The 22440-nt window shown below is 38.5% G+C and overlaps 1 protein-coding gene and 1 long non-coding RNA gene across 4 annotated transcripts in view; both read left to right on the top strand.

Moving 5' to 3' along the window:
• Positions 1 to 22005, top strand: part of HIPK1 (homeodomain interacting protein kinase 1) — a 65027-nt gene extending 43022 nt beyond the window's left edge. For 2 of the 3 annotated variants that reach the window (XM_060201845.1, XM_007530184.2), the window contains exons 9-16: positions 3625 to 3746; positions 4635 to 4769; positions 7405 to 7547; positions 8099 to 8281; positions 8903 to 9109; positions 12225 to 12472; positions 15810 to 15940; positions 17231 to 22005. In XM_060201845.1, the coding sequence (XP_060057828.1) occupies positions 3625 to 3746; positions 4635 to 4769; positions 7405 to 7547; positions 8099 to 8281; positions 8903 to 9109; positions 12225 to 12472; positions 15810 to 15940; positions 17231 to 17719 (1658 nt within the window). In that variant the 3' untranslated portion in view covers positions 17720 to 22005. The remainder of the gene's footprint in view (positions 1 to 3624; positions 3747 to 4634; positions 4770 to 7404; positions 7548 to 8098; positions 8282 to 8902; positions 9110 to 12224; positions 12473 to 15809; positions 15941 to 17230) is intronic. The other variant, XM_060201844.1, reaches the window with a different exon arrangement.
• LOC132541380 (uncharacterized) overlaps positions 1 to 22440 on the top strand; it is a 621539-nt gene that overhangs the window by 48079 nt on the left and 551020 nt on the right. The window lies entirely within an intron of this gene.

Below are 22440 nucleotides of genomic sequence, written 5' to 3'. Positions count from 1 at the left end.
CATTTTTATGTTTATAACTTCAGTTACTTGTTGACTATGACTCTTTGTTTGTTTGGTTTCTGACAGAGTCGGAGCAAGCAGAAGGAAAAATGGGGCTAGGGGAGACTGAGAGATTACCGGGAGGACAGGAGAGCGATAGCGATGTAAACCAGGGAGAAACCACAGGGAGAGCGGAGGAGCAGATTCAAAACCCGTAAATGCAAATTTAGATTAATTTACAAATTATTTTCTGCCTATACTTCATAATAGTAAATTCTATACGTTGGGTTGTTGTATATTGAGTGATTCTTCTACTAAACTTAGCAAGCTAGTTACCCCCCACCCCTTCAACTTTTCCATAGTGAGTTTCATTGGGACAATTTTCCTATGTGGAACTCTGAAGTTTTCTGCGTTCTCTGAGATGATAATTAAGAGGTAAAACAGAATAATTTCTGATCCTTTAACAAAATAAAATTTAAGCTGAAGAGGAGGTAGAGGGGAAAGTGATTTAACCTCTTGTTATAATTAGCTCATTATAAGTGTTAGGAAAGACTTTTTCCCCCTTATCAAACTAGATTGAGCAAATTAAAAATTTTCCAAATGAATTTTTTTTTAAATTAAGGTTATGGTAGTGGTAACTAATATTTATTTGGCACTTTATGCCAAATAAATTTCTGAGTGGTTTTTATGTGCATTTAATTTTTTTAAAAAAATTATCTTTATTGAACAGAGACAGCCAGAAATTGAGAAGGTTGGGGAAGATGGAGAGGGAGAGAGAGAAACACACACTTGCAGCACTGCTTTAACTACTTGTAAAACTTCCCCTGTGTAGGTGGGGACCGGGGGCTTGAACCCAGGTCCTTGTTCATTTTAACACTCAACCAGGTGTGCTACCACCCAGCCCCTTTTATGTGTATTAATTCATAGCCAACTCTAGGAAGTAGATAATGTGATTAACCCAAATAGATGAGAAAATTGATCACAGTGCCCTCATTTACCTAAAATCCTTATAAGTAGTTAGTGGTGAAACCATAGCCATAGCTGAAAGCCAGGCAGTGGGATCTCTGGCTTACATATTTTGACATACTGCTACTCAGTATTTGAATTCAAATAGCTATAAAGAATAGTGATTTACTTGCCAGCTATAGTCAGTCATATGCTGGTTTTGGTTATTCTCAGTAGCTACCTTTCTTTCACCACATAACTCTTCTACAAGTTGCCTATACTTAGAGAAGGATATACTCCCATCAAGTGTTGCTGTTTGTTAAATTTTTGTTTAACTTGTAATTCCTTGGAAGACACTAGTTTTAAACCAGCCTGACTGTTGTGGCTTAACCCTAAATTATTGTAGCAGTCTAATACTTAGATTCACACTTGTAGGCCATTACTATAAATACTACTTTCCACACTGTTGTAGTTGACTTAAATAGTTACATATTTTGTTCATTGGTAACCATTATTCTGTAATTTTACTCCCTTTATCACTTTGGGGCCTCTAGGTGAGCATTTACAGTGAATGAGGCTTTATTCTTTCTAAATAGTGCCTCCTGCCTTCCTACCAATTTATAGGAGGCTGTTATAATAAAATTGTCATGTGATTAGCTTGTGTCCTGGGAATAAAGACAAGAAATTTAATGTTACTTCACTTTCTTATTAGAGAACATTGATCTAGGAAGAAAGAGTAGTAATTTAAAAAACAAACAAAAAAAAAACCAGAAACAAACTGAGTATCTAGATTTTGTTACCTCTTATATTTGTAGCATTTAATTTTTTTTCTATTATACTGTTCTAATTTTGATTTTTCCAGTCTCTGTTTTTCTGGATTATGTTTGCTTATAGGACAGCTTGTTATTTAAATTACTCATAAATTACTGAAATAGAGTGTTAGAAGATTAACTTGCTAAAAACACTGCAGTTTGGTTTTATGAGTAATGCTTATCTGATACCTCCATGATTATTCTGAGAAAAGTTAGTTGGCTTAGAAATGGAATGAGTGTCCTAGTAAAATGGCTGCACCCTTACTTAGCAAAAAAACAAAACAAAACAAAAAAAAAACAGCCAATAGAGAATAGAGGCATAATAGAAACTTACTTTTTCCACATTGGACACTTTGATATGGTAGACTTAAAAACTTAGAGCACTCCCTTCTCAAGTTTTGGCAAGAGGAAGAACTATCTTTCTCTATTTGGAAACATTTAAAAATATCTCATTTATTATTTGATTAAAATAGAAATTGAGAGAAAAGAGAAAGATAGAGATACCTGCAGTACTGGTTTACCACTTGTGAAAAATCCCCCCCTGCAGGTTGGGACCAGGGACTAGAACCTGGTCCCTTGCATACTATAGCATGTGCTCAACTAGGTGCTCCACTGACCTCACTCCCCCTCCCATCCCACCAAAGCATTTATTTAGGATTTGTGCCCAGAGTTTAATAACTGTTAGCCTGTTAGAATCTGCTTGCATGCCTGAGATTTCCAGAGGCTGAAGTTTCAATCCCTAGCACCACCTTTTGCCAAAGTTGAGAAGTGCCCGGGTTCACGGCCCCACCCCACTCCACTCCAACTCACCCCTCTTATTCCTCTCTCATAACAGACAATTAAATCTTAGGAATAGAGAGGGGGAAAGAAACAGACATGGATACTGTTTTAAAGGCAGTAAAAAAAAGTTCTTAATTTTCTTGTCTTTAGTCATACAAGCACATTTTTTGAATGCTGTCAGTGACAAGAGCAGATTTCTGAAATAACTTTATTTTTAAAGAGCTTTTATAAGCCAAATGTCAGCTTTTAACTATTTTTATCATAGGCATAATTTATTCAGTTCATATGCTGGTTAAAGATAAATATAACTAATTTGTGAACTAGGTTATCTTTTTTGAGTAGGGTAAAACATCCTCTTTAAGGATCCTAAATAAAGAGGTGACTTACATGGCAAATTGAGATTTTAACACTTTTTCTTATCTAATTAAACAAGTTATATTTACATTTATGTCTTTGCTTTTAATATTCTACTTTGAAAAAGACTTAAGATTTTTCTTCCCTAGTGTTGTTGGTGACTACAAGTTATTAAGTGATTGACTTTTTCTTTGGTTGTTGTTTTAGCCTCTACTATGAATAGGAATGAGATATGTGGTTTATTTTAAAACTTGTATAATAAAAAATATTAAACCAACCTTCCTGGTATATCAGAACATCTTTCCATTAATCTAACTTTTAAGGAATCAAATCATCCTTTTCTTTTGCCACCATTATTGCTGAGGCTCAGTGTCTGCATGGTTCCACTGCTCCTGGTGGCCATTTCCCCTCACTTTTTTTGGCAGAGGGTGACAAACAGAAATAAAAGGAAGAAGAGACAGACAAGTGAGATAGACAAGTGAGTACTGCTTCACTGCTTGTGAAGCATCACCTCTATAGGCGTGGCCTGGGACTTTGGATCCTGAAAGTCTTTTGCATAACCTTTAAATGCTATCTCCTCCACCCCATCTCCCTTTTCTTAATTCACAAAACTTGTATGAAATCCTTTACTTTAAGTATTTAGAACTAATGCCTGATTAGTGAATTATTTGAATAGCAAAGTTAAAAATAAATAGCACAAAACAAATAATACTACCTGACCCAGCAAAAAATTTAACTGTGGTGTGTTCTACAGCTGGACTACAAGCAACAACAAAACATTCTGGATTCCCTGTGAGGATGGATAATGCTGTGCCAATTGTTCCCCAGGCACCAGCTGCTCAGCCACTACAAATACAATCAGGAGTTCTCACGCAGGTAAAAGGCAACTGAGATATTCAGTAGTGCTGAAGTGCTATTGAGAATCAGATATTTTGTCCTGAAAATAATTTGCTTTGACTGTAAGGTCTTTCTTGGTTTATGATTCAGTGGACTTAAGATGAAACATCCACATGGAAGAATGTACTCATTCCTAACATTCTCCAACAACTGCAACTGTCTTCCTTGAACTTGCAGAGATAAATATAAATCTACAGGAAGGCTGGTTGAGAGATTGTGGAGTAAATTTACTCTGATTTTGATAGGATGACATTTTTATCTTGACAGTCTTAAAAATACACCACACATGTAAAAAAAAAAATTTGTTTTCTAAAGTTTCTCCTTTTCTCAAATGTCTTTACCCACAGAGTTTTTATCATGATTGAGAGGCTGAATCACATGAGGATGCCTTTTATGTTGCTTTATTTCCTGTGTTTATCCAAGCTGTAGAAAGCTTCAAAACTTCATACTTGTGATTAAACTTGCCACTGAGATGGTCAAGAAAAGCATCAAGTGTTTATATAAAGAATAGATTTCATATTATCAGTTCTATATGTAAATGTTTGTGGACCATGACACATAGGCCATGTTGAAATCCAAAGCTTCTATGTTGTGATTAGGAAGAGGAGGAATTCTCATTATATGCCTTGTGAACTGATCCTCTGAATCTGGCCCAAGAGGGACTTAATATACTTTTTTGCTTTATTCCATTGACATTTGACCTAGTGGGCCGGTTGGAAGGGATAGTTGTGTTTGGTACATGTGTTTTAGGTGACACAAAATGACTATTTTATTATTGGCAATAACTTGGGGGGAATGAGAACCCTTCTGAATCCAGATAACCTACCTCCATGTTTGTTTCACTCACCTGCCTAATCTACATTTCAGGGAAGCTGTACACCACTAATGGTAGCAACTCTCCACCCTCAAGTAGCCACCATCACACCGCAGTATGCGGTGCCCTTTACTCTGAGCTGCGCAGCCGGCCGGCCGGCGCTGGTTGAACAGACTGCCGCTGTACTGGTAATTCCCCTCACTTGATTGTGTTACTAACGGAGTATCTTTGGTTTCTTTTTTCTTTCTTTTTGTTTGTTTGTTTGTTTATTTATTTATTTATTTTCCTGTTTGTTTTTGCTTTGTTTTATTCTGGTTTTCTCATTTCCCAAAAAAAAATTTAACTTAGTCTTTGCAGAGGGCATGGAAGCATGTGCCATCTTGTGGCTGTGTTCTTGCTGCATCTTTAATGTTCATTGTTTTCTTCCCCAACATTTGCTGAAGCACTGTTTGAATCTGATGTTCAGTGTGGCATTATAAGGAGCCAGATCCCTTGATTCTTCCTTGCCAGCTTACTATGATAAAAGCTCTTGGTGTAGCCTCAGAAGAGCTTCTCCTCTGTTATCTGCTCTCTGCCCTGTCTTTTGAGAATGAAGATTTGCCCTTTAGTTTGGCTCTGCTTCACATATTCAGGTGGTCAAATTCTGAACTCCTTGGCAAGTTAGTTTCCTCCTTTATTGGCTCTTTGGAAGTTCTAAAACTTCTATGCATATAGAAAATTTTAAGTCATTTAAAATTTACCACTGTATTACTTGTTACGAACTTTCTTTCTGAGACCACATGAAGATAACTTTTTGTCACAGTCAGTGGCAGCTTATATCTTCATTTTAAAGATGTTCCCTTTAGAATACTTTTAAACCATATTTTACTTATTGGTTAAAATTGAAGATCTCTTTGTAAGGGTTATGGAGATAGTAATTTCTAGGTAGGTTTTTTTACAAAGGTGAGCAAATGACTAGAATTTGATGCAAGTATAATATCTTTGTTACTAAAATCCTGGAAAGTTTTTATTAAATATAGCAGCAGATATATTAGTATTGAACTTAAAGCAAAATAAAAAATACTCTGGAGGTATATTTCAGGATGTGTAACATTAAGAGTGATCTCAGATATGTTTTAGTTAGAATTATTTATTAGCCATTCAGCCTTCCATTATTTGAGATTTAAAATTAGGTAAGCATTTGGAAACCTAATTGATACCAGTGGATCCTGATATTTGTACATCTTTCAGAGTGGCTTTAAAATTTATTTATTTTATTATTATTATTACTATTTAATGTTTCTCAAGAACTCTTTATCAGTGAAACCCCATTTAGAAATATACTTTGGTTGTTGTAATTTTTTGATTTTAAAAGCATCTCACCTCCATACTAATTATATCATAAGCATAAAACCTGAGTGCAAGGAAATCAAATATATTTTCAACTTGATAGATCCAAGCCATTGGTTTTAAACTTGCTTGACTATACCTTTGAGGTTGGAATGTTAGTTGACATTTCTCCTTTGCTGCTTCTCTTTAAGTTTGCACTAGCCATTTGCTAAGATTTGCATATTTTTGTTCTTCTGTCAAAACAGTTCGTCGCTTGGAACGCCAGATTTCTGCCTCACATTGGAATGTTATTTCTTGCTCTGTATTAAACTACATGCTTTGTCTTGTGCAGGTGTTGGCTTATGGAAAGGCGCATGGTGCAACTTAACATACTTTTCTTATTTTTTGTTTTGTTTTGTTTTATTTTCAATTCTGCTTATGGTAGCAGTGGTGTTTGCAGTTTCTCTGCTTTGAAGGCTTCTTGTTTGGAACCAGTATTTGTAACAAGTGGAGCTGTTACTTGCAGAAATATTTTTAAAACTATATGTGACAATGGCCTTGCAGTTTAAAATTTAAGAAATAGAACCCTATGTAGCCAAGCATTGTAGGTGATTGTACTTTAGAATTCAAGTTAAAAAAGAAAACTTCCAAATTTGTTACGTGTTTTTTTTTTTTTTTTAGATTTCTATAAAAGTATAGAAAACATTTGTTCTCTATTGCAAGTGACATGACTTGTTGAGAACTGGAAACGATTTAATTTCTTAGTTACTAGTATTTATGTTGAAATATGTTCCTGCAAATAATGTTCAAAACAATATATTTTAGCTGACTGCTAAGAAAGGAGTGCTCTCTGCATCTATTCCATACATATTTTTACTCATTGTGCATATTTTAAAATTCTATCATGACTATAAATGATGAAGTTAGCTTTCTGTTGCTGGCATGGCTCATTTACCAAAGGGTCTTGACCTCTCATCATTCACACCTAACTTCACTTACCAAGTACTATCCTTCTAAAGAATCACAGTTCCCTTCTTTATTTTATGGGTTGAACTGACCTGATGGCTTATCAGAATGGCATTCAAAAATTTATATTCCTGTTTTTAATCTCATGGGAGCGATCTTAAATATTTTCTTAGAGGAATATGTTTTAGAGTCCTTGCAAAAAATGCTTCATTGAACTAGAGTTTACCTGAACTTTCAGATTATTTTTCTCTGTGGTATCATAGAAACTCTTAACCACCAGGATCTTCTTTTCTTTAATTACCTTGGTGGTCAGGTTACAGAGGTGGCCAAGAAAAAGCAGCTTGTTTTCTTAACCCATGCATTAGACTTGTAACCTTGAGCCCCTCCGACCTGTCTCTTTTAATCTCTGCAAGTTAACAATTTACAACCAACTTCTTTTAAGATATGAATTTTTCTTTCATTAAAAAAAAAAAAAGATAAAAGGAAAAAGGCCAAGAGTAAGTCAAATCTGGATCTTGTGTATGTGTGTGTGTGTGTGTTTCTTTATAGCAGGCTTGGCCTGGAGGAACTCAGCAGATTCTCCTGCCTTCGACTTGGCAACAGTTACCTGGAGTAGCTCTGCACAACTCTGTCCAACCCACAGCAGTGATTCCAGAGACCATGAGCAGTGGCCAGCAGCTCACAGACTGGAGGCAAGTGCCCTGTGTTTCTCTGGGATATTTACAAGGGCAGATCCATTAATTTAGGAACACTGGCTTTGGTGAGGCTAGGATGAGAAAAGGAAAGATTCATCTGTTTGAAATATTCAAAAATACTATTTTGTAAGATTTATTTATTTATAGAGAGAGACAGTTACAGACCCCAGAGCACTTATCTTTTCTGGCTTATGATGGTGCCGGAGTTCTCTGGGGCCTGAGATACAAAAGTCTAGTGTTTCCTCAGCCCTGTTTGAAGTTTTTTAAGACCACATATCAGGCTAAGTTATGGAATTTTAAGAAAGTTTTGAATACAGAAAAGCAATAAGTTCTAAGGTCAGGAATCATTTACTTTAAGGAAAGTGTCAGGTAATTAAGTGGCATATAGTGAAAACTTAAAGCTGTATAGCCCAGGTGTTCACCTTTAAAAAGTAAAATGCAACTGATTTTGGTTATTTTAATACCAAATTGGTCTTGATTTCCCACTGTTTTGGTTATTCACCCTTCTTTACTTTTTTTTCCCTCTTCTTCTTCTGTTATATATATAGGAATGCCCACTCTCATGGTAACCAGTACAGCACCATCATGCAGCAGCCATCTTTGCTGACTAACCATGTGACACTGGCCACTGCTCAACCCCTGAATGTTGGTGTTGCCCATGTTGTTAGACAACAGCAATCTAATTCCCTCCCTTCAAAGAAGAATAAGCAGTCTGCTCCAGTATCTTCTAAGTAAGTTTCTGTTATAGCTGGTAGTTGAAACTGTGTCTGTTTTGAGAAATATGTTGCCTAGCATTTAGAGTGTTTTGGTTTTGACACTTTGGCAAATAAATACTGTAAAATTGAGGAGAAGCTAACATTTTCATTTGAGTATTTTCTCTTCCCACTTTATAGAGTGAAATTTGACCATACTGTAAAATCAAAAATAAAATCTAGAGGCCAGGAGATAGTTCATCTGGTAGAATGTGCACCATATCATGTGTAGCCTCAGCACCAAATGAGAGCACTGGGTGACTCCATGGATGTGGGAGCAATGCTATGGTATCTCTCTCTACTTTCTTACCTTTCCTTTTCTCTTACTGTTTCCCTTTCTTGCTCAAAAATAAAAATTGTGCTGAAGTGTCTGCTTTATAGTGAGATCCTAGTGCTACATAAGAAGTCTGTTGTATCTATCTTACTGTTCTTATCCCTGAAAAGCCTTCCTAGAGTGATTAGTTTTTTTTTTAATGGAAGTTTCACAGATATGTGTATTAGCTTAATAATTGGTAAAAAGGAATCAGAGAACAAAGGAAAGTGAGGTATAGCTTGGGGATCATGCTATGAACAACCTTTCTTGTGACTTTATCCCTGTAGGTCCTCTCTGGATGTTTTGCCATCTCAAGTATATTCTCTAGTTGGCAGCAGTCCCCTCCGTACCACATCTTCTTATAATTCCCTAGTCCCTGTTCAAGATCAGCATCAGCCAATCATCATTCCAGATACTCCCAGCCCTCCAGTGAGTGTCATCACTATTCGCAGTGACACAGATGAGGAAGAGGACAACAAATATAAGCCAAATAGGTAAGACAGAGGCTTGGACTCCTACCCTTGATCTTACAGACTGCTGACTTTAGACAAGTAGTCTAGCTTTAGCTGTCAAAGGAAGAACTAGAAGAAAGTATTTAGAAGCATGGTTTTAGATGAGGGAGCTAAAATACTCTGGTGCATATGCTGGGAATCAAATTGGGAGCTTAAGGAGTTGGAGTCCAATGCTATACCTGCTGATCCTTTTTTCCAACTATAAGATTGTTTCCGCTTATCCTTAATCCAAGTCATTAACTGGGCATTTAACTAGACGGGAGTGAATAAGTTTAGGAACTCTACTATCCTTCTCTCTCCGAATGTGTACATAGTTTATTGTCTTGATTATACTGTGTTGATTTCATTGAAATTTTGGTATTAGGCATATAGAAGAGGGAATAACCCCAGAGGACCTAGTGGGGGATGTATTGTTGTGTGGAAAAATGAGAAATGTAATGCATGTACAAACTATTGTGTGTCCTGTCAACTGTAAAACATTAATCCCCTAATTAATAAATTTAAAAAATAAAGAATTGGGAATAACCCTTTTATCTGAGAACTTTAGACTGTAGAGTCATATAAAAATGAAGTTTAAATGTCCTTGAAAAATTAATTCTGAATTCAATACTACAAAAAGGGCTGTTTGTAAATGGTATTGATAGTTACAAAATATTTATAAATGATAAGTAGACTTGAAACTATGACAACTTTCAAGATGATTTAGGGAGTAGAAAAAGTAAACTTCCCTGCTTCACTAAAGAAAGAGACAGGCTGGGAGTATGGATTGATCTGCCAATGCCCATGTTCAGCAGAGAAGCAATTACAGAAGCCAGACCTTCCACCTTCTGCACCCCATAATGATCCTGGGTCCATACTCCCAGAGGGATAAAGAATAAGAAAGCTGGGGTCTGGGTGGTGGTAGCATAGCAGGTTAAGCACACAGTGGCGCAAAGTGCAAGGACCAGCATAAGGATCCCAGTTCGAGCCCCCAGCTCCCCACCTACAGGGGGTTGCTTCACAAGTGGTGAAGCAGGTTTGCAGGTGTCTTTCTCTCCCCCTCTCTATCTTCCCCATCTCTCTCTCGATTTCTCTCTGTCCTATCCAATAACAACAGCTATAACAACAATTTACAACCACAACAAGGGCAACAGAAATAGGGAAAATAGCCTCCAGGAGCAGTGGTTTTGTAGTGCTGGCACTGAGCCTCAGCAAAAAAAAAAGAGGAAAGCTTTCAGGGGAGGGGATGGGACACAGAGTTCTGGTCATGGGAATTGTGTGGAATTGTGCCCCTCTTATCCTATGGTCTTGTCAATATTTTTTATTTTATAAATAAATTTTTTTTAAAAAGAAGGGAAAGGGAGTCGGGCGGTAGCGCAACAGGTTAAGTGCAGGTGGCGCAAAGCACAAGGAGCGCCTTAAGGATTCCCGTTCGAGCCTCTAGCTCCCCACCTTGCAGGGGAGTCACTTCACAAGTGGTGAAGCAGGTCTGCAGGTGTCTTTCTCCCCCTGCCTTTCCCTTCTCTCTCCATTTCTATCCTATCCAACAATGACAACATCAATAACAACAACAATAATAACTACAACAATAAAACAACAAGGGCAACAAAAGGGAATAAATAAATAAATATTTTAAAAAAGAAAGTAAATCTCCTAGAGAGAAGACATTGCCCAATAGTAATAAAAGAATAATCAACACTATTGTCTTTTTATTTATTTACTAATGAGGTTGGGGGGAGATCAACACCAGAACATTTCTCTGCTGTATGCCATGCCAGAAATCCAGTTTGGGATCTGATGTATGCAAATCCAGTGCCCCACCCTCTGTACAGCCTTATAGATTGCAGCAATATTATTTTGACCAGAGTCAAACTGTAACACTATTCTGGTCTATCGAAGGAAGAGCTAGAAAAATAACTTATCTGGACAGTACACCTGCTTTGCTATGTGTGTGATAATAGGTTTGAGCCAGCTTCTCACCACATTGGGAGGAAACAAGTGCTATGGCTACCCACCTTCCCCCAAATCTAAAAAAAAATGTCAGCTTGGAGTGTTGAAGCTCCAGCACAACTAAAACCAAAAGAACAGAAAACACTAAAATTATTTAGGTGAAGGGATTTTTAAAAATGTATGGTGAAAAGTTTGATTAAATAGAGTGAGGAGCCATTTATAGTAGCTGGGTGATGGTATGTGAAAAAAATAGTGGTGCTTGAAGACTGTTACTGAAATAATTAAACAGGAATGACTGAGAGAGAAAATGGAGTAGTTATTAGAGGTATATACATATACACTGAAGTCATTCTGTCCTAGGTCTTCTTTTTTTTTTTTTTTTCTTTTCCTTACCAAGGTTACTTATATAACCTTGGGCAAATTCCTCTCTCTAGCTCAGTATCTTCATCAGGAAAATAGGGATACTAGCACTGACTTCACAGATATAAGTTATGAGGAGGGGGTTGGGTGGTGGCACATCTGGTCGAGCACACATTACCATACACAAGAACCCAGCTTTGAACCCTACTCCCTTTCTGCAGTGGGGATGCTTCGTGAGCAATGAAGCAGGTCTGCAGGTGTTTCTCTCTTCTCTCTCTTTTTAAAATTTTATTTTCTTATTAGAGAAATAGAGAAATTGAGAGGGGAAGGGAAGATAGAGAGGCAGAGAGACACCTGTAGCCCTGCTTCACCACTCGTGAAGCTTTCCCCTTGCAGGTGGGGACCAGGGGCTTGGTCCTGAGTCCTTACTGTAATGTGTCTGCTTAACCAGGTGTACCACCACCTGGCCCCCTCTCTTCCTCTCTATCCCCCCCATTTCTCTCAATTTCTCTCTGTCCTATGAAATAAAATGGCTACCTGGAGTGATGGATTCATACACAGTATAGGTACCAAGCCCCAGCAATAACCCTGGTGGCAATTAAAAAAATAAAAGTTGTAAGGATTTAACAAGTTATATATAGAGCATAAGAATAATGTTGTATATATAATAAACACTCAAGATTGCTGTCACTATTATCATGATTACTATTATTATTATCGGTAGCAATGTCCTTATCATGAGAGGTTCAGAGACCATCAAAGAAGCACTACTAAAAGGGCGTTTAATTTTCATGTGTTTTCCTCTCAGCTCTGGCTTGAAGTCAAGGTCTAATGTCATCAGTTACGTTACTGTCAATGACTCTCCAGACTCTGACTCTTCCTTGAGCAGTCCGTATTCCACTGATACTATGAGTGCACTTCGGGGCAATAGCGGATCCATTCTGGAAGGGCCCAGCAGAGTCATGGGGGATGGCGCTGGTACCCGCACTATCATTGTGCCTCCACTGAAAACACAGCTTGGTGACTGCAATGTAGCAACCCAAACCCAGGCCTCAGGTGAGTGTCTTTACAGCTAACATTAAATTCTCTTGATGTATGTAATAATTTGCTTATGCCAGTTACAGAACCTAATGGAATAGTTATCTTTAAAACAGATTTTAATTCATAAATTCCTTGTGCTGTGAAATTATTCTTACCATCATTTTATGTTAATTTACTGGAGTTAATATAAAAGTGAATTTAGGGGGGCAGGTCAGTGGTGCACCTGGTCAAGCCCATATGTTAACATGCTCAAGGACCCAGGTTCAAGTCCCTGGTCCCCAGTATGAAATGGGAGAAGCTTCACAAGTGATGAAGCAGGTCTGTAGATGTCTTTCTCTATCTCCTTCTCCCCTCTCAATTTCACTTTGTTCTATTGAATAAAAGAGGAAAAGAAGGGAGGTGTGGGGTGTGGTGGGGTGGTGAAATGACGACTGGGAGTAGTGGATTTGTTGTGTAGGTACAGAGCCACAGTGGTGGCAAAAAAATATTTTTTTTTTTAAATGAATTTAGGATTGTCAGATAGCTCACCCTATAGGATATGTGCCTTGGCATGGGCATGCTATGGCATTGGGGGAAAGCTCCAATATTAGTGACTTTCCCTCTCTGTCTGAAATGAGAAAAGAGAAGGAATGAAAAATTTGGCCTAAGAATGGTGATATTGTACATGCTCATGCCTCAGCACAGCCAATAAGTAAATAACAATGAATTTGTAGTCTCAAACTCTTGATGGGAGAAGGTAGATGAGATATATGTTGTATGACAGGGAAAATTAGGCTTTTTTCTTTTCTTCCTCCCCACAACTGATTAAAAGTGCACAATCCAAAAGTATATGGGAATTTGATAACACTGAAAATGACTGCAATTAGGGCAGGGTGGTGGCACACCTGGTTAAGTGCACATGTTACAATGCTCAAGGACTCAGGTTCGAGCCCCCTGGTCCCCACCTGCAGGGGGAAAGCTTTGTGAGTGGTGAAACAGTGCTACAGTGTCTCTGACTCTCACCCTCCCTGTCACCCCCTTTCCACTCAATTTCTGGCTGTCTTTATCCAATAAATAAGTAAAGATTTTTTTAAAAAAACCTGCATGGCAAGAAAATGATTATGATCAGTTTTTTGGAAAGCAATGTTTACCTTAGATCATTTTTTCCACCCTTTGTCATGGAGGTTTTTATTATCAGCCTAATTTGTACACATTCTTTTTTTTGTTAGATGTTGGGCTTAAGTTCTTGGATTCAGTTTTTGTATTTGCTGCATAATCCTAATAATAAAGCCCAGTTTCTGCAGTGTCACACCATAATTTATTTCCTATTTATATAACTTAAAATGTAAGTGTTCCAGTGTGCATTAAGTTAAGAGTCAGAGCTTTGAAATCCTTGTCATTTAAGAAAAACAGATGGGAAAAGACATGTACATAGTGAAAACAAACCACCTTTTGGGTTGTCAGAAAAGTCATGGTGCATTTTTGCGTAGAAAAACAGGAAAATACATCATGACTTTTCCGACAACCCAATAGATAGATAGATGCAAGGTAGGTGAAGCAAAAGAGTCCTTGTCCGGGCAGCTGCTTCTCATTTCATTGTGCCCATAAGGAGGGAAGCATGAATTTTTGGTGTCAGTATAACTATGTCTTCAGTACATATATAGATGAGTATTTTACTAGAATAAGGTACTAACTGAGGCATAACCAGACTTCTAATCTGGATTTATTTTAAGCTTTGGTGTGCTTCTCATCAGAAATAGATAGCTGTTCCACTTGAGGGAGGTCAAAACTTCTGATGTCAGGCCACTGGACAACATTATTAGGAGCTCAATGCACTGTTGGACCCACAGGATGTAAGCTGCTCCACAAGTCACTGAGTAAATAAGCTAGTTTTCCTGTGAAACTATAGTAGGAAACAAATTTTTGAAAATTAGTATTGCAAAGAATCCACTGCCCTACAGTTTCTTTGATTCTGAAGACAGCGAATGTCTAATAATGTATTCAAACCCTTCAATACTTCTGTGTCCTAAGAATTACCAGTACCTTACTCAGCTTCACATTCCTCCCTTCCCCTCCCCTCCCCTCCCCTCCCCTCCCCTCCCCTCCCCTCCCCCACCCCTCTCCACCCCTTCCCACCCCTACCCCTACTATCCCTCTCTCCCTCTCTCCCTGGATAGATAAAAAGAGAAATTGGGAAGGGAGGGGGAGATAGGGAGAGAGGTTGCTCCTACAGTCCTGTTTCACCACTCATGAAGCTCCCCCATGCAGATAGGGACCAGAGGCTTGAATCCAGGTCCTTGCACTTAACCAAGTGCCCCACTACCTGGCCCCTTAGCTTCACATTTCTATACTTGTTTTATCCCTTTCAGTATAAAACTCAAAGGCTCCCTAGGAGTAGGGACCATATCTTACCTGTGTTCTTATTACCAATAGAAATTTTACATAGAATGGAAGATTATATGATATTTACTGAGAGGAAAGAACCTTTTAAAAATTCTTTTCAGAGCTTTGTGGCCCAATAGAAAAGAAAATGGATAATACAGTTACTATTCTGGTGTAATTGTAGTTGAGGAAATGGGTAAAACATGAAACCTTGACTTTTGTAAACCACATTGCAAACGTGTACTAGTTAATATGATGTCATCTGAGATTTAACTCAGTGATTTTTTTTTCATTTTTATAAAACGGAATCACTGACAAAAACCATAGAATAAAAGGGGTACAACTCCACACAATGCCCACCATCAGAACTCCGTATCCCATCCCATCCCCTCTGCTGATAGCTTTCCTATTCTTTATCCCTCTGGGAGTATGGACCCAGGATCATTATGGGGTGCAGAAGGTGGAAGGTCTGGCTTCTGTAATTGCTTCCCCACTGTACATGGGTGTTGACAGGTCAATCCACACTTCCAGCCTCTCTATGTCTCCCTAATGGGGCGGGGCTCTGGGGAAGCGGGGCTCCAGGACACATTGGTGGGGTTGTCTGTTGAGGGAAGTCCCGGTTGGCATCATGGTAGCATCTGGAATCTGGTGGCTGAAAAGAGAGTTAGCAACTTGTTGACTAATTATGAATCTAAAGGCTGGAATAGTGCAGGTGAAGATTTGGGGGTCTCCGTTTTGTAGATAGCTAGTAGGCTTATTTTAGTTGTATTCCAAAGGGCCCATGACTATACTAGTTTTTTTTTTTTTTACACCTGAGCACTGTTTAGTTCCGGCTTATGGTGGTTCTGGGGATTGAACCTAGGACTTTGGAGCTTCAGCCATGAAAGTCTATTTGCATAACCTTAATGCTACCTATCCTCCACCCAGTTACATATCAGTGATACTTAACTGATGTCTACTCATAAATGACTAAGCTCTGACTCTTTTTCAGGTCTTTTGGGCAGTAAAACCAAGCCAGTGGCCTCAGTGAGTGGTCAGTCATCTGGATGCTGTATCACCCCCACAGGGTATCGAGCTCAACGAGGGGGAACCAGTGCAGCACAGCCACTCAACCTTAGCCAGGTAAGAGCTAGGGGCTGCTGCCTTCTGTATGACCCCCCACCTATCCCTCTCAAGAGAACCCTGTTTCTGGATGGACTGCTGAATAAAACCAAATGAAGCCCCTTTTTGTGTCAAGCAATTTGGTTTTTTTGTAGCCTGCGTCAATAGCTGCATATACTGTGTCTCTTCTTTCCCTGTTAAGTTCAGGATTGACTTTCCAGATTTTCCATCAGACCTCCCTGGTCTGTGCTGGAAGATTAGGGAAGTGTTTGAGACTGGAATGCCTTGGTCTGTTCCTTATCCTACATACTTTGAAACCAGACTTGAGTCCTTTATCTCTCAGGGTATAAATAACCTGAACCTCACACTACATGCTTGAGGCAAGAGGCAGTGGCAATTTTTTTTTTTTTTTTTTTTTTGGCCACATAACTGACCCTAGTCCTACAGGTTGCTGGAATCTGAGATTGATCAGACCTTTCTTCTAATGGGCTGGGGCAGATCACTATTCTATTTGTGCTCACTCTTTCCTCTGCTAAAATTCTGGTGCTTGTGTGATGTTTACCAGTAGTGAAATATATGTAAATAATGAGGTCGTAACTGTGTGTGTGTGTGCATGTACATGTGTGCGTACGTGTGTGCAAGAGAGAGAGAGAGAGAAGTCATGCACATAGGCTAATGCACATTTGAGCTGGTGCATGTGTTTTAGGCTCCACATTTCAAGAGAGATATGAAAAACTTAGAGAACAAAATGGCAGTGTGGAACTATACATTGTAATGTTGCATTCTTGTAACAAAATATTAATAACAAAATTTTAAAAAAGAAGAAACAATGGCTAGAAAGAAAGGTTAGGACAGTGGTCTGGGAGGTGGCACAGTGGATAAAGCATTGGACTCTCAAACATGAGGTCCTGAGTTTGATCCTCGGCAGCACATGTACCAGAGTGATGTCTGGTTCTTTCTCTCTCTCTCCTCCTCTCTCATAAATAAATAAATAAAATCTTTTTTTAAAAAAAAAAGAAAAGAAAGAAAGGTTAGGACAGATTCACTGATGTCAGAATTGTGTGAGTTGAGTCAACAGTTACTAAATTGCAGGAGTAGGTAACCTTAAGAACTCTTGATTCCTGTGGCCCCTACCTCACTCTTTCCTCTGCCATACCTAAGAGCAGACTGCTGTTATCTTGGCAGGGTTAAGATCTATTCTGCCAAGAAGTCACAGGGATAGCAAGTTAAAACTTCAACACTCAACTTGACCTTTGGTTCCCTGGACTAGAGTGACTACAAGATTCCTCATTCCCTTCTTCCTCCTTCTAGAACCAGCAGTCATCTTCAGCTCCAACCTCGCAGGAGAGAAGCAGCAACCCTGCCCCTCGCAGGCAGCAGGCGTTTGTGGCCCCGATCTCCCAAGCCCCCTACGCCTTCCAGCATGGCAGCCCACTACACTCGACGGGGCACCCACACCTGGCCCCAGCCCCTGCTCACCTGCCAAGCCAGCCTCACCTGTATACGTATGCTGCCCCCACCTCTGCTGCTGCATTGGGCTCCACCAGCTCCATTGCTCATCTCTTCTCCCCCCAGGGCTCCTCAAGGCATGCTGCCGCCTATACCACCCACCCTAGCACTCTGGTGCACCAGGTTCCTGTCAGTGTTGGGCCCAGTCTCCTCACTTCTGCCAGTGTGGCCCCTGCTCAGTACCAACACCAGTTTGCCACTCAGTCCTACATTGGGTCTTCCCGAGGCTCAACAATTTACACTGGATATCCACTGAGTCCTACCAAGATCAGCCAGTATTCCTACTTGTAGTTGATGAGCATAGGGAGGGAGGGTCATGATTCTGTCCTGGCCCTGAGTTCTTAGTGATGGGCTATGATCTCCTTCCTTCCCCTCTCTTAAAAATCCTTAGCCAGCAACTTGTTCTGCAGGGGCCCACTGAAGCAGAAGCTTTTTCACTGGGGAACCTTGTGTTAGTGTTGACTGCATTATTGTAGTCTCCCCATGTCTGCCCTATATTTTAATCCTTTATTTTTGTGACAGCATTTTTTTTTTTTTTGGTATAAGAATTCAGAAACCCATCTTCTGCAATTACCAACAAAAAGATGGTTTTAGCCTTTGAAAAATTTGTTTTTGTAATTTTATTTCTATAAATTCTTTAAAAACAGTTGAAGCCCTTCTACATTTAATTTAGTTTTACATATAATTGCTGATCAGAGGAAAAAATGCTGATAGAAAGACTTGAAATCTGGTAACTGAGAAAATGTATTTTTTTTCTTTGTTTAAAACCTAAGAACTTAAGTGCTTACTTTAAGAGCAGCTTACACAAACCAGTCTTTTTACTATCAGGCATTTCTCCTCAAAATTTTGCCTTTGTTTATGGAAAATTAACTTTACTATTTTACTTTCATATTACATTTTATTTAATGGGTGGTTGTTTTTTTCTAACTCTGGTTACATGCTACTGTGTGTTATTTACTTTTGAAATTCTCTCTGTTGCTCCTGTGTTTATTATTATAAAGTAGTGTTTTAAAAAAGGCAGCTCACCCACCATTAGCTGGCAACTTAGTGTGAGAGAATCTGAGAGAATCCATACCGTGAAAATACCAGGTATTTTTAAAATGAAGCACCATCATTCTTCTTAGATTATTCTTTAAAGAGTTCTTCTTTCTCTTGATTCAGCTTAAATTTTATTATTGGAAAAGCCATTAAGGTAGTTATTATTATATGGTGGTGGTGGTGGTGGTGGTTTTATTATATGCAAAATCTCTTTTGTATTATGTGATTCTGGCATTGATGAGCTTTGCCTAGTGGCTGTTGGCATTAATGAATTTTGCCTAAAGATCAGTATGAATTTTCAATAATACACCTCTCTCTGCCTCATCTCTCCCTTCTGTTCTAAATGAGTTATTTGGGGAGAAAGCTAAAGAATCTGAAATCAGATAAGAACATTGTTGTGTATAGCTTTTATATTTTAATGTAGCTTCCTTTGTATGCCAGCAAAAATTGAATGCTCTCTTATTAAGACAATACAATAAATAAGTGCATGTAGGAATTGCAAAAAATATTTTAAAAATTTATTACTGAATTTAAAAATATTTTAGAAGTTTTGTAATGGTGGTGTTTTAATATTTTGCATAATTAAATATGTACATATTGATTAGAAAAATATAACAAGCAACTTTTTTCCTGCTAACCCAAAATATTAATTTGTAATCAAATGTGTAGTGATTACACTTGAATTGTGTATTTAGTGTGTATCTGATCCTCCAGTGTTACCCTGGAGATAGAATTGATGTCTCCATTGTATTTAAACCAAAATGAACTTACTTGTTGGAATGTATGTGAACTAATTGCAATTATATTAGAGCATATTACTGTAGTGCTGAATGAGCAGGGGTTATTGCCTGCAAGGAGAAGAGACCCTTGGGATTGTTTTGCACAGGTGTGTCTGGTGAGGAGTTGTTCAGTGTGTGTCTCTTTCTTCCTTTTCTCCTTCTCCCCTTATTGTAGTGCCTTATATGATAACGTAGTGGTTAATAGAGTTTACAGTGAGCTTGCCTTAGGATGGACCAGCAAGCCCTCGTGGACCCCCAGCTCTTCACTGGGATTTATCAGAACAGGATTAGTAGCTGTATTGTGTAAATGCATTGTTCTCAGTTACCTTGCCAACATTGAAAAAAAGAGTTTGTCTCCTTTACAGTCACCTCTACCCCTTTCCATTTCAGAATCTCAGCTGAGTTCTCACGGAAGCGCTTTCCCCTCGTGGCTCTCTCACTGTGCTTTGCTACCTTCTGTGAGAATTTGAGAAGCAGATTAGAGGAATCAAGCCAATAGTATATATGCATCTTCTTTTTTAAGTATGTGCAATCATTTTAAGGATGAGATTTTTTTTTTTCTTTTCCCATATGGCAGTCCTCCCTGCAAATAGTTGACATTCCTAGAGAAATAATTGCTTGTTGAAAAAAAAAAAAAAAGATGTGTTTATACCAAAGAGCCTGTTGTATTGCTTACCATGTCCCCATACTATGAGGAGGAGTTTTGTGATGCCGCTGGTGACAGGGAACTCACTGAAAGGTTCTCAGGCAGTGAAGAATATGAAGAAGGAACCAAAGCCTGCTGAGTCATTGGGCTTTGGGGTTTCTTTTTCTTTTTTTTTTTTTTTACAACTTACATATTCTTGGGTCCCTTCAAACTGAAATTGTCCTTGTACTCTTGGCCTCCTGCACAAATCTGGGTCAAGTAGAGGGTACTTGGAATGGGGGGGTGTTCCTGCCTCTAGAAGATATTGGGGGAAAGAAGGTTAACCCTAAGATATAAATGTGTTCCATCTGAATTGAAAACTAAGTATTTGAGGGATACGTCTAGGACTGGTTCTTTGAGTGATGGTGTCAAGGAGGTGCAGGATGGAGATGGGAGATTTCATGGAACCTGGTCAGCAAACTCTACCAGGTTGAACACTGAGGAGCTGTCAAGGTATTTGGAGTTTCTTCATTGTAAGGAGTAAGGGCTTCCAGGATGGGGCAGATAGTCAATACAGCCTACCAGGAACATGGTGTTTTCTCTATTTTTTATTGCTATATTGAGTTGTGTTTGCAGCACTATATGGTTAAGATACCCAAACAACCTGTACAGACTTTGTCACTAGTGTTAGAGTTTTCTGGTCAGTGTGTGTGGTCTTTGTGTCTTCTTTAAGCACATTCAGATTCCTTGCTTAAAAGCAGAACTCGTTAATAATGGAAATACTTTCTGTTCATTATCTTTCCACTGTGAGATACGATTATTGTCTTTGTAAAATAATTGAGATGCAGGAAAAAAAAAACAACTTCACACTCCACAGTAGTCCATGAAATACCCATTTAAGATAAGAGTCGTAACTTCACTGGAAAAAGACAATAGCAAGAACTTGTGTTGTTTCATTAGCAACATTACTAGTAGTGTGTGACTTTTAAGAACTTTAGGCATTTTTAGTCTCAGTCTACAAATTGACATTTCAGACTTAACTGAAATGAAAATTCTCCTGTATCTACTGAATGTGTATGTGCTCACTGTGGCTTTAAATTCTGTCCCTGGGGTTTAATATTGCCGACCATGACTGGATAGGGGAAGGCCTGTGAATTTAGCTGGCAGCTGGCCCAGGTCACAATGGCTTGACTTCAGACCAGCTTAAGGCTTAAAGTCCTCTCAGAACTTGCTTTTCCAGCTTCTCAAACTTCAGGATGAGAGAGAAAGTGGGGAAAGGTTAAGTATAGCCACTTTGATCCTCTGGAGTGTTTAATAGCTCCCAAGAGGTGATACTACTACTGTCAGTGCTCAGCTTGAAATAGCAACCCCAGGAATAAGAACTCCATTTCAAGCAATTCTGACCATCCCTCATCCTCCACTAGAGGGGCAAAGCTTGACTGCCTTTATCCAGACAAGCATTGTAATGTGTGTTTTTATTCAGCATTATTATGCAAAAACCCTACTGGATGGTTTGTTTTTAGGATAGGAAATGAAATTGCCTCTCAGTGAAAGGAATGGTCCAAGCCTGCTAACTATTTTGATTTTTTTTAACTGATGGATGGTGCAGCATGTCTACATGGTTGTTTGTTGCTAACTTTATATAATATGTGGTTTTGATTCAGCTTGAAAAATAATCTCACTACATGTAGCAGTACATTGTATGTACATTATATGTATGTTAGTATTTCTGCTTTGAATCCTTGATACTACAATGGAATTCCAACTTTACTAAATGTAATTTGATATGCTAGTTATTGTGTGCAAATTAAACTTTTTTTTTTTGCTTCTTCTGGTTGTGCGCTTCTTTTTACAACAAGCCTCTAGAAACAGTTTCTGAGAATTACTGAGCTATGTTTGTAATGCAGATGTACTTAGGGAGTATGTAAAATAATCATTTTAACAAAAAGAAATAGATATTTAAAATTTAATACTAACTATGGGGAAAGGGTCCATTGTGTAAAACATAGTTTATCTTTGGATTCAATGTTTTGTCTTTGGTTTTACAAAGTAGCTTGTATTTTCAGTATTTTCTACATAATATGGTAAAATGTAGAGCAATTGCAATGCATCAATAAAATGGGTAAATTTTCTGACTCATGTTGACTCTTTTTGGCTTCTATTATAAGTGTACAAGACGGTTCTACAGTGGCACCTTTGGAATGATATAGATAAATTTTATCTAAGCGGGTTAAGCGCACCTGGTGCAAAGCGCAAGGACTGGCAGAAGAATCCCGGTTTGAACCCCAGCTCCCCACCTGCAGGGGAGTCGCTTCACAAGTGGTGAAGCAGGTCTGCAGGTGTCTTTCTTTCTCTCCTCTCTGTCTTCCCCTCCTCTCTCCATTTCTCTCTGTCCTATCCAACAATGACGATGACAATAATAATTACAACAATGAAACAAGGGCAACAAAAGGGAATAAATAAATTTTAAAAAAACTTAAAATTTTATCTGAACTTCAGTAGTGCACTAGAGGTCATTTCTCCATACAAACTTCCACATCAGGCATGAACAGGGATTGGTAGACAACACT

This window comes from Erinaceus europaeus, chromosome 11 (assembly GCF_950295315.1).
Source record: "Erinaceus europaeus chromosome 11, mEriEur2.1, whole genome shotgun sequence".
Lineage (NCBI taxonomy): Eukaryota > Metazoa > Chordata > Mammalia > Eulipotyphla > Erinaceidae > Erinaceus > Erinaceus europaeus.
Note: the sequence above shows the minus strand (reverse complement) of the source record. Positions and strands in the feature narration are given on the sequence as shown.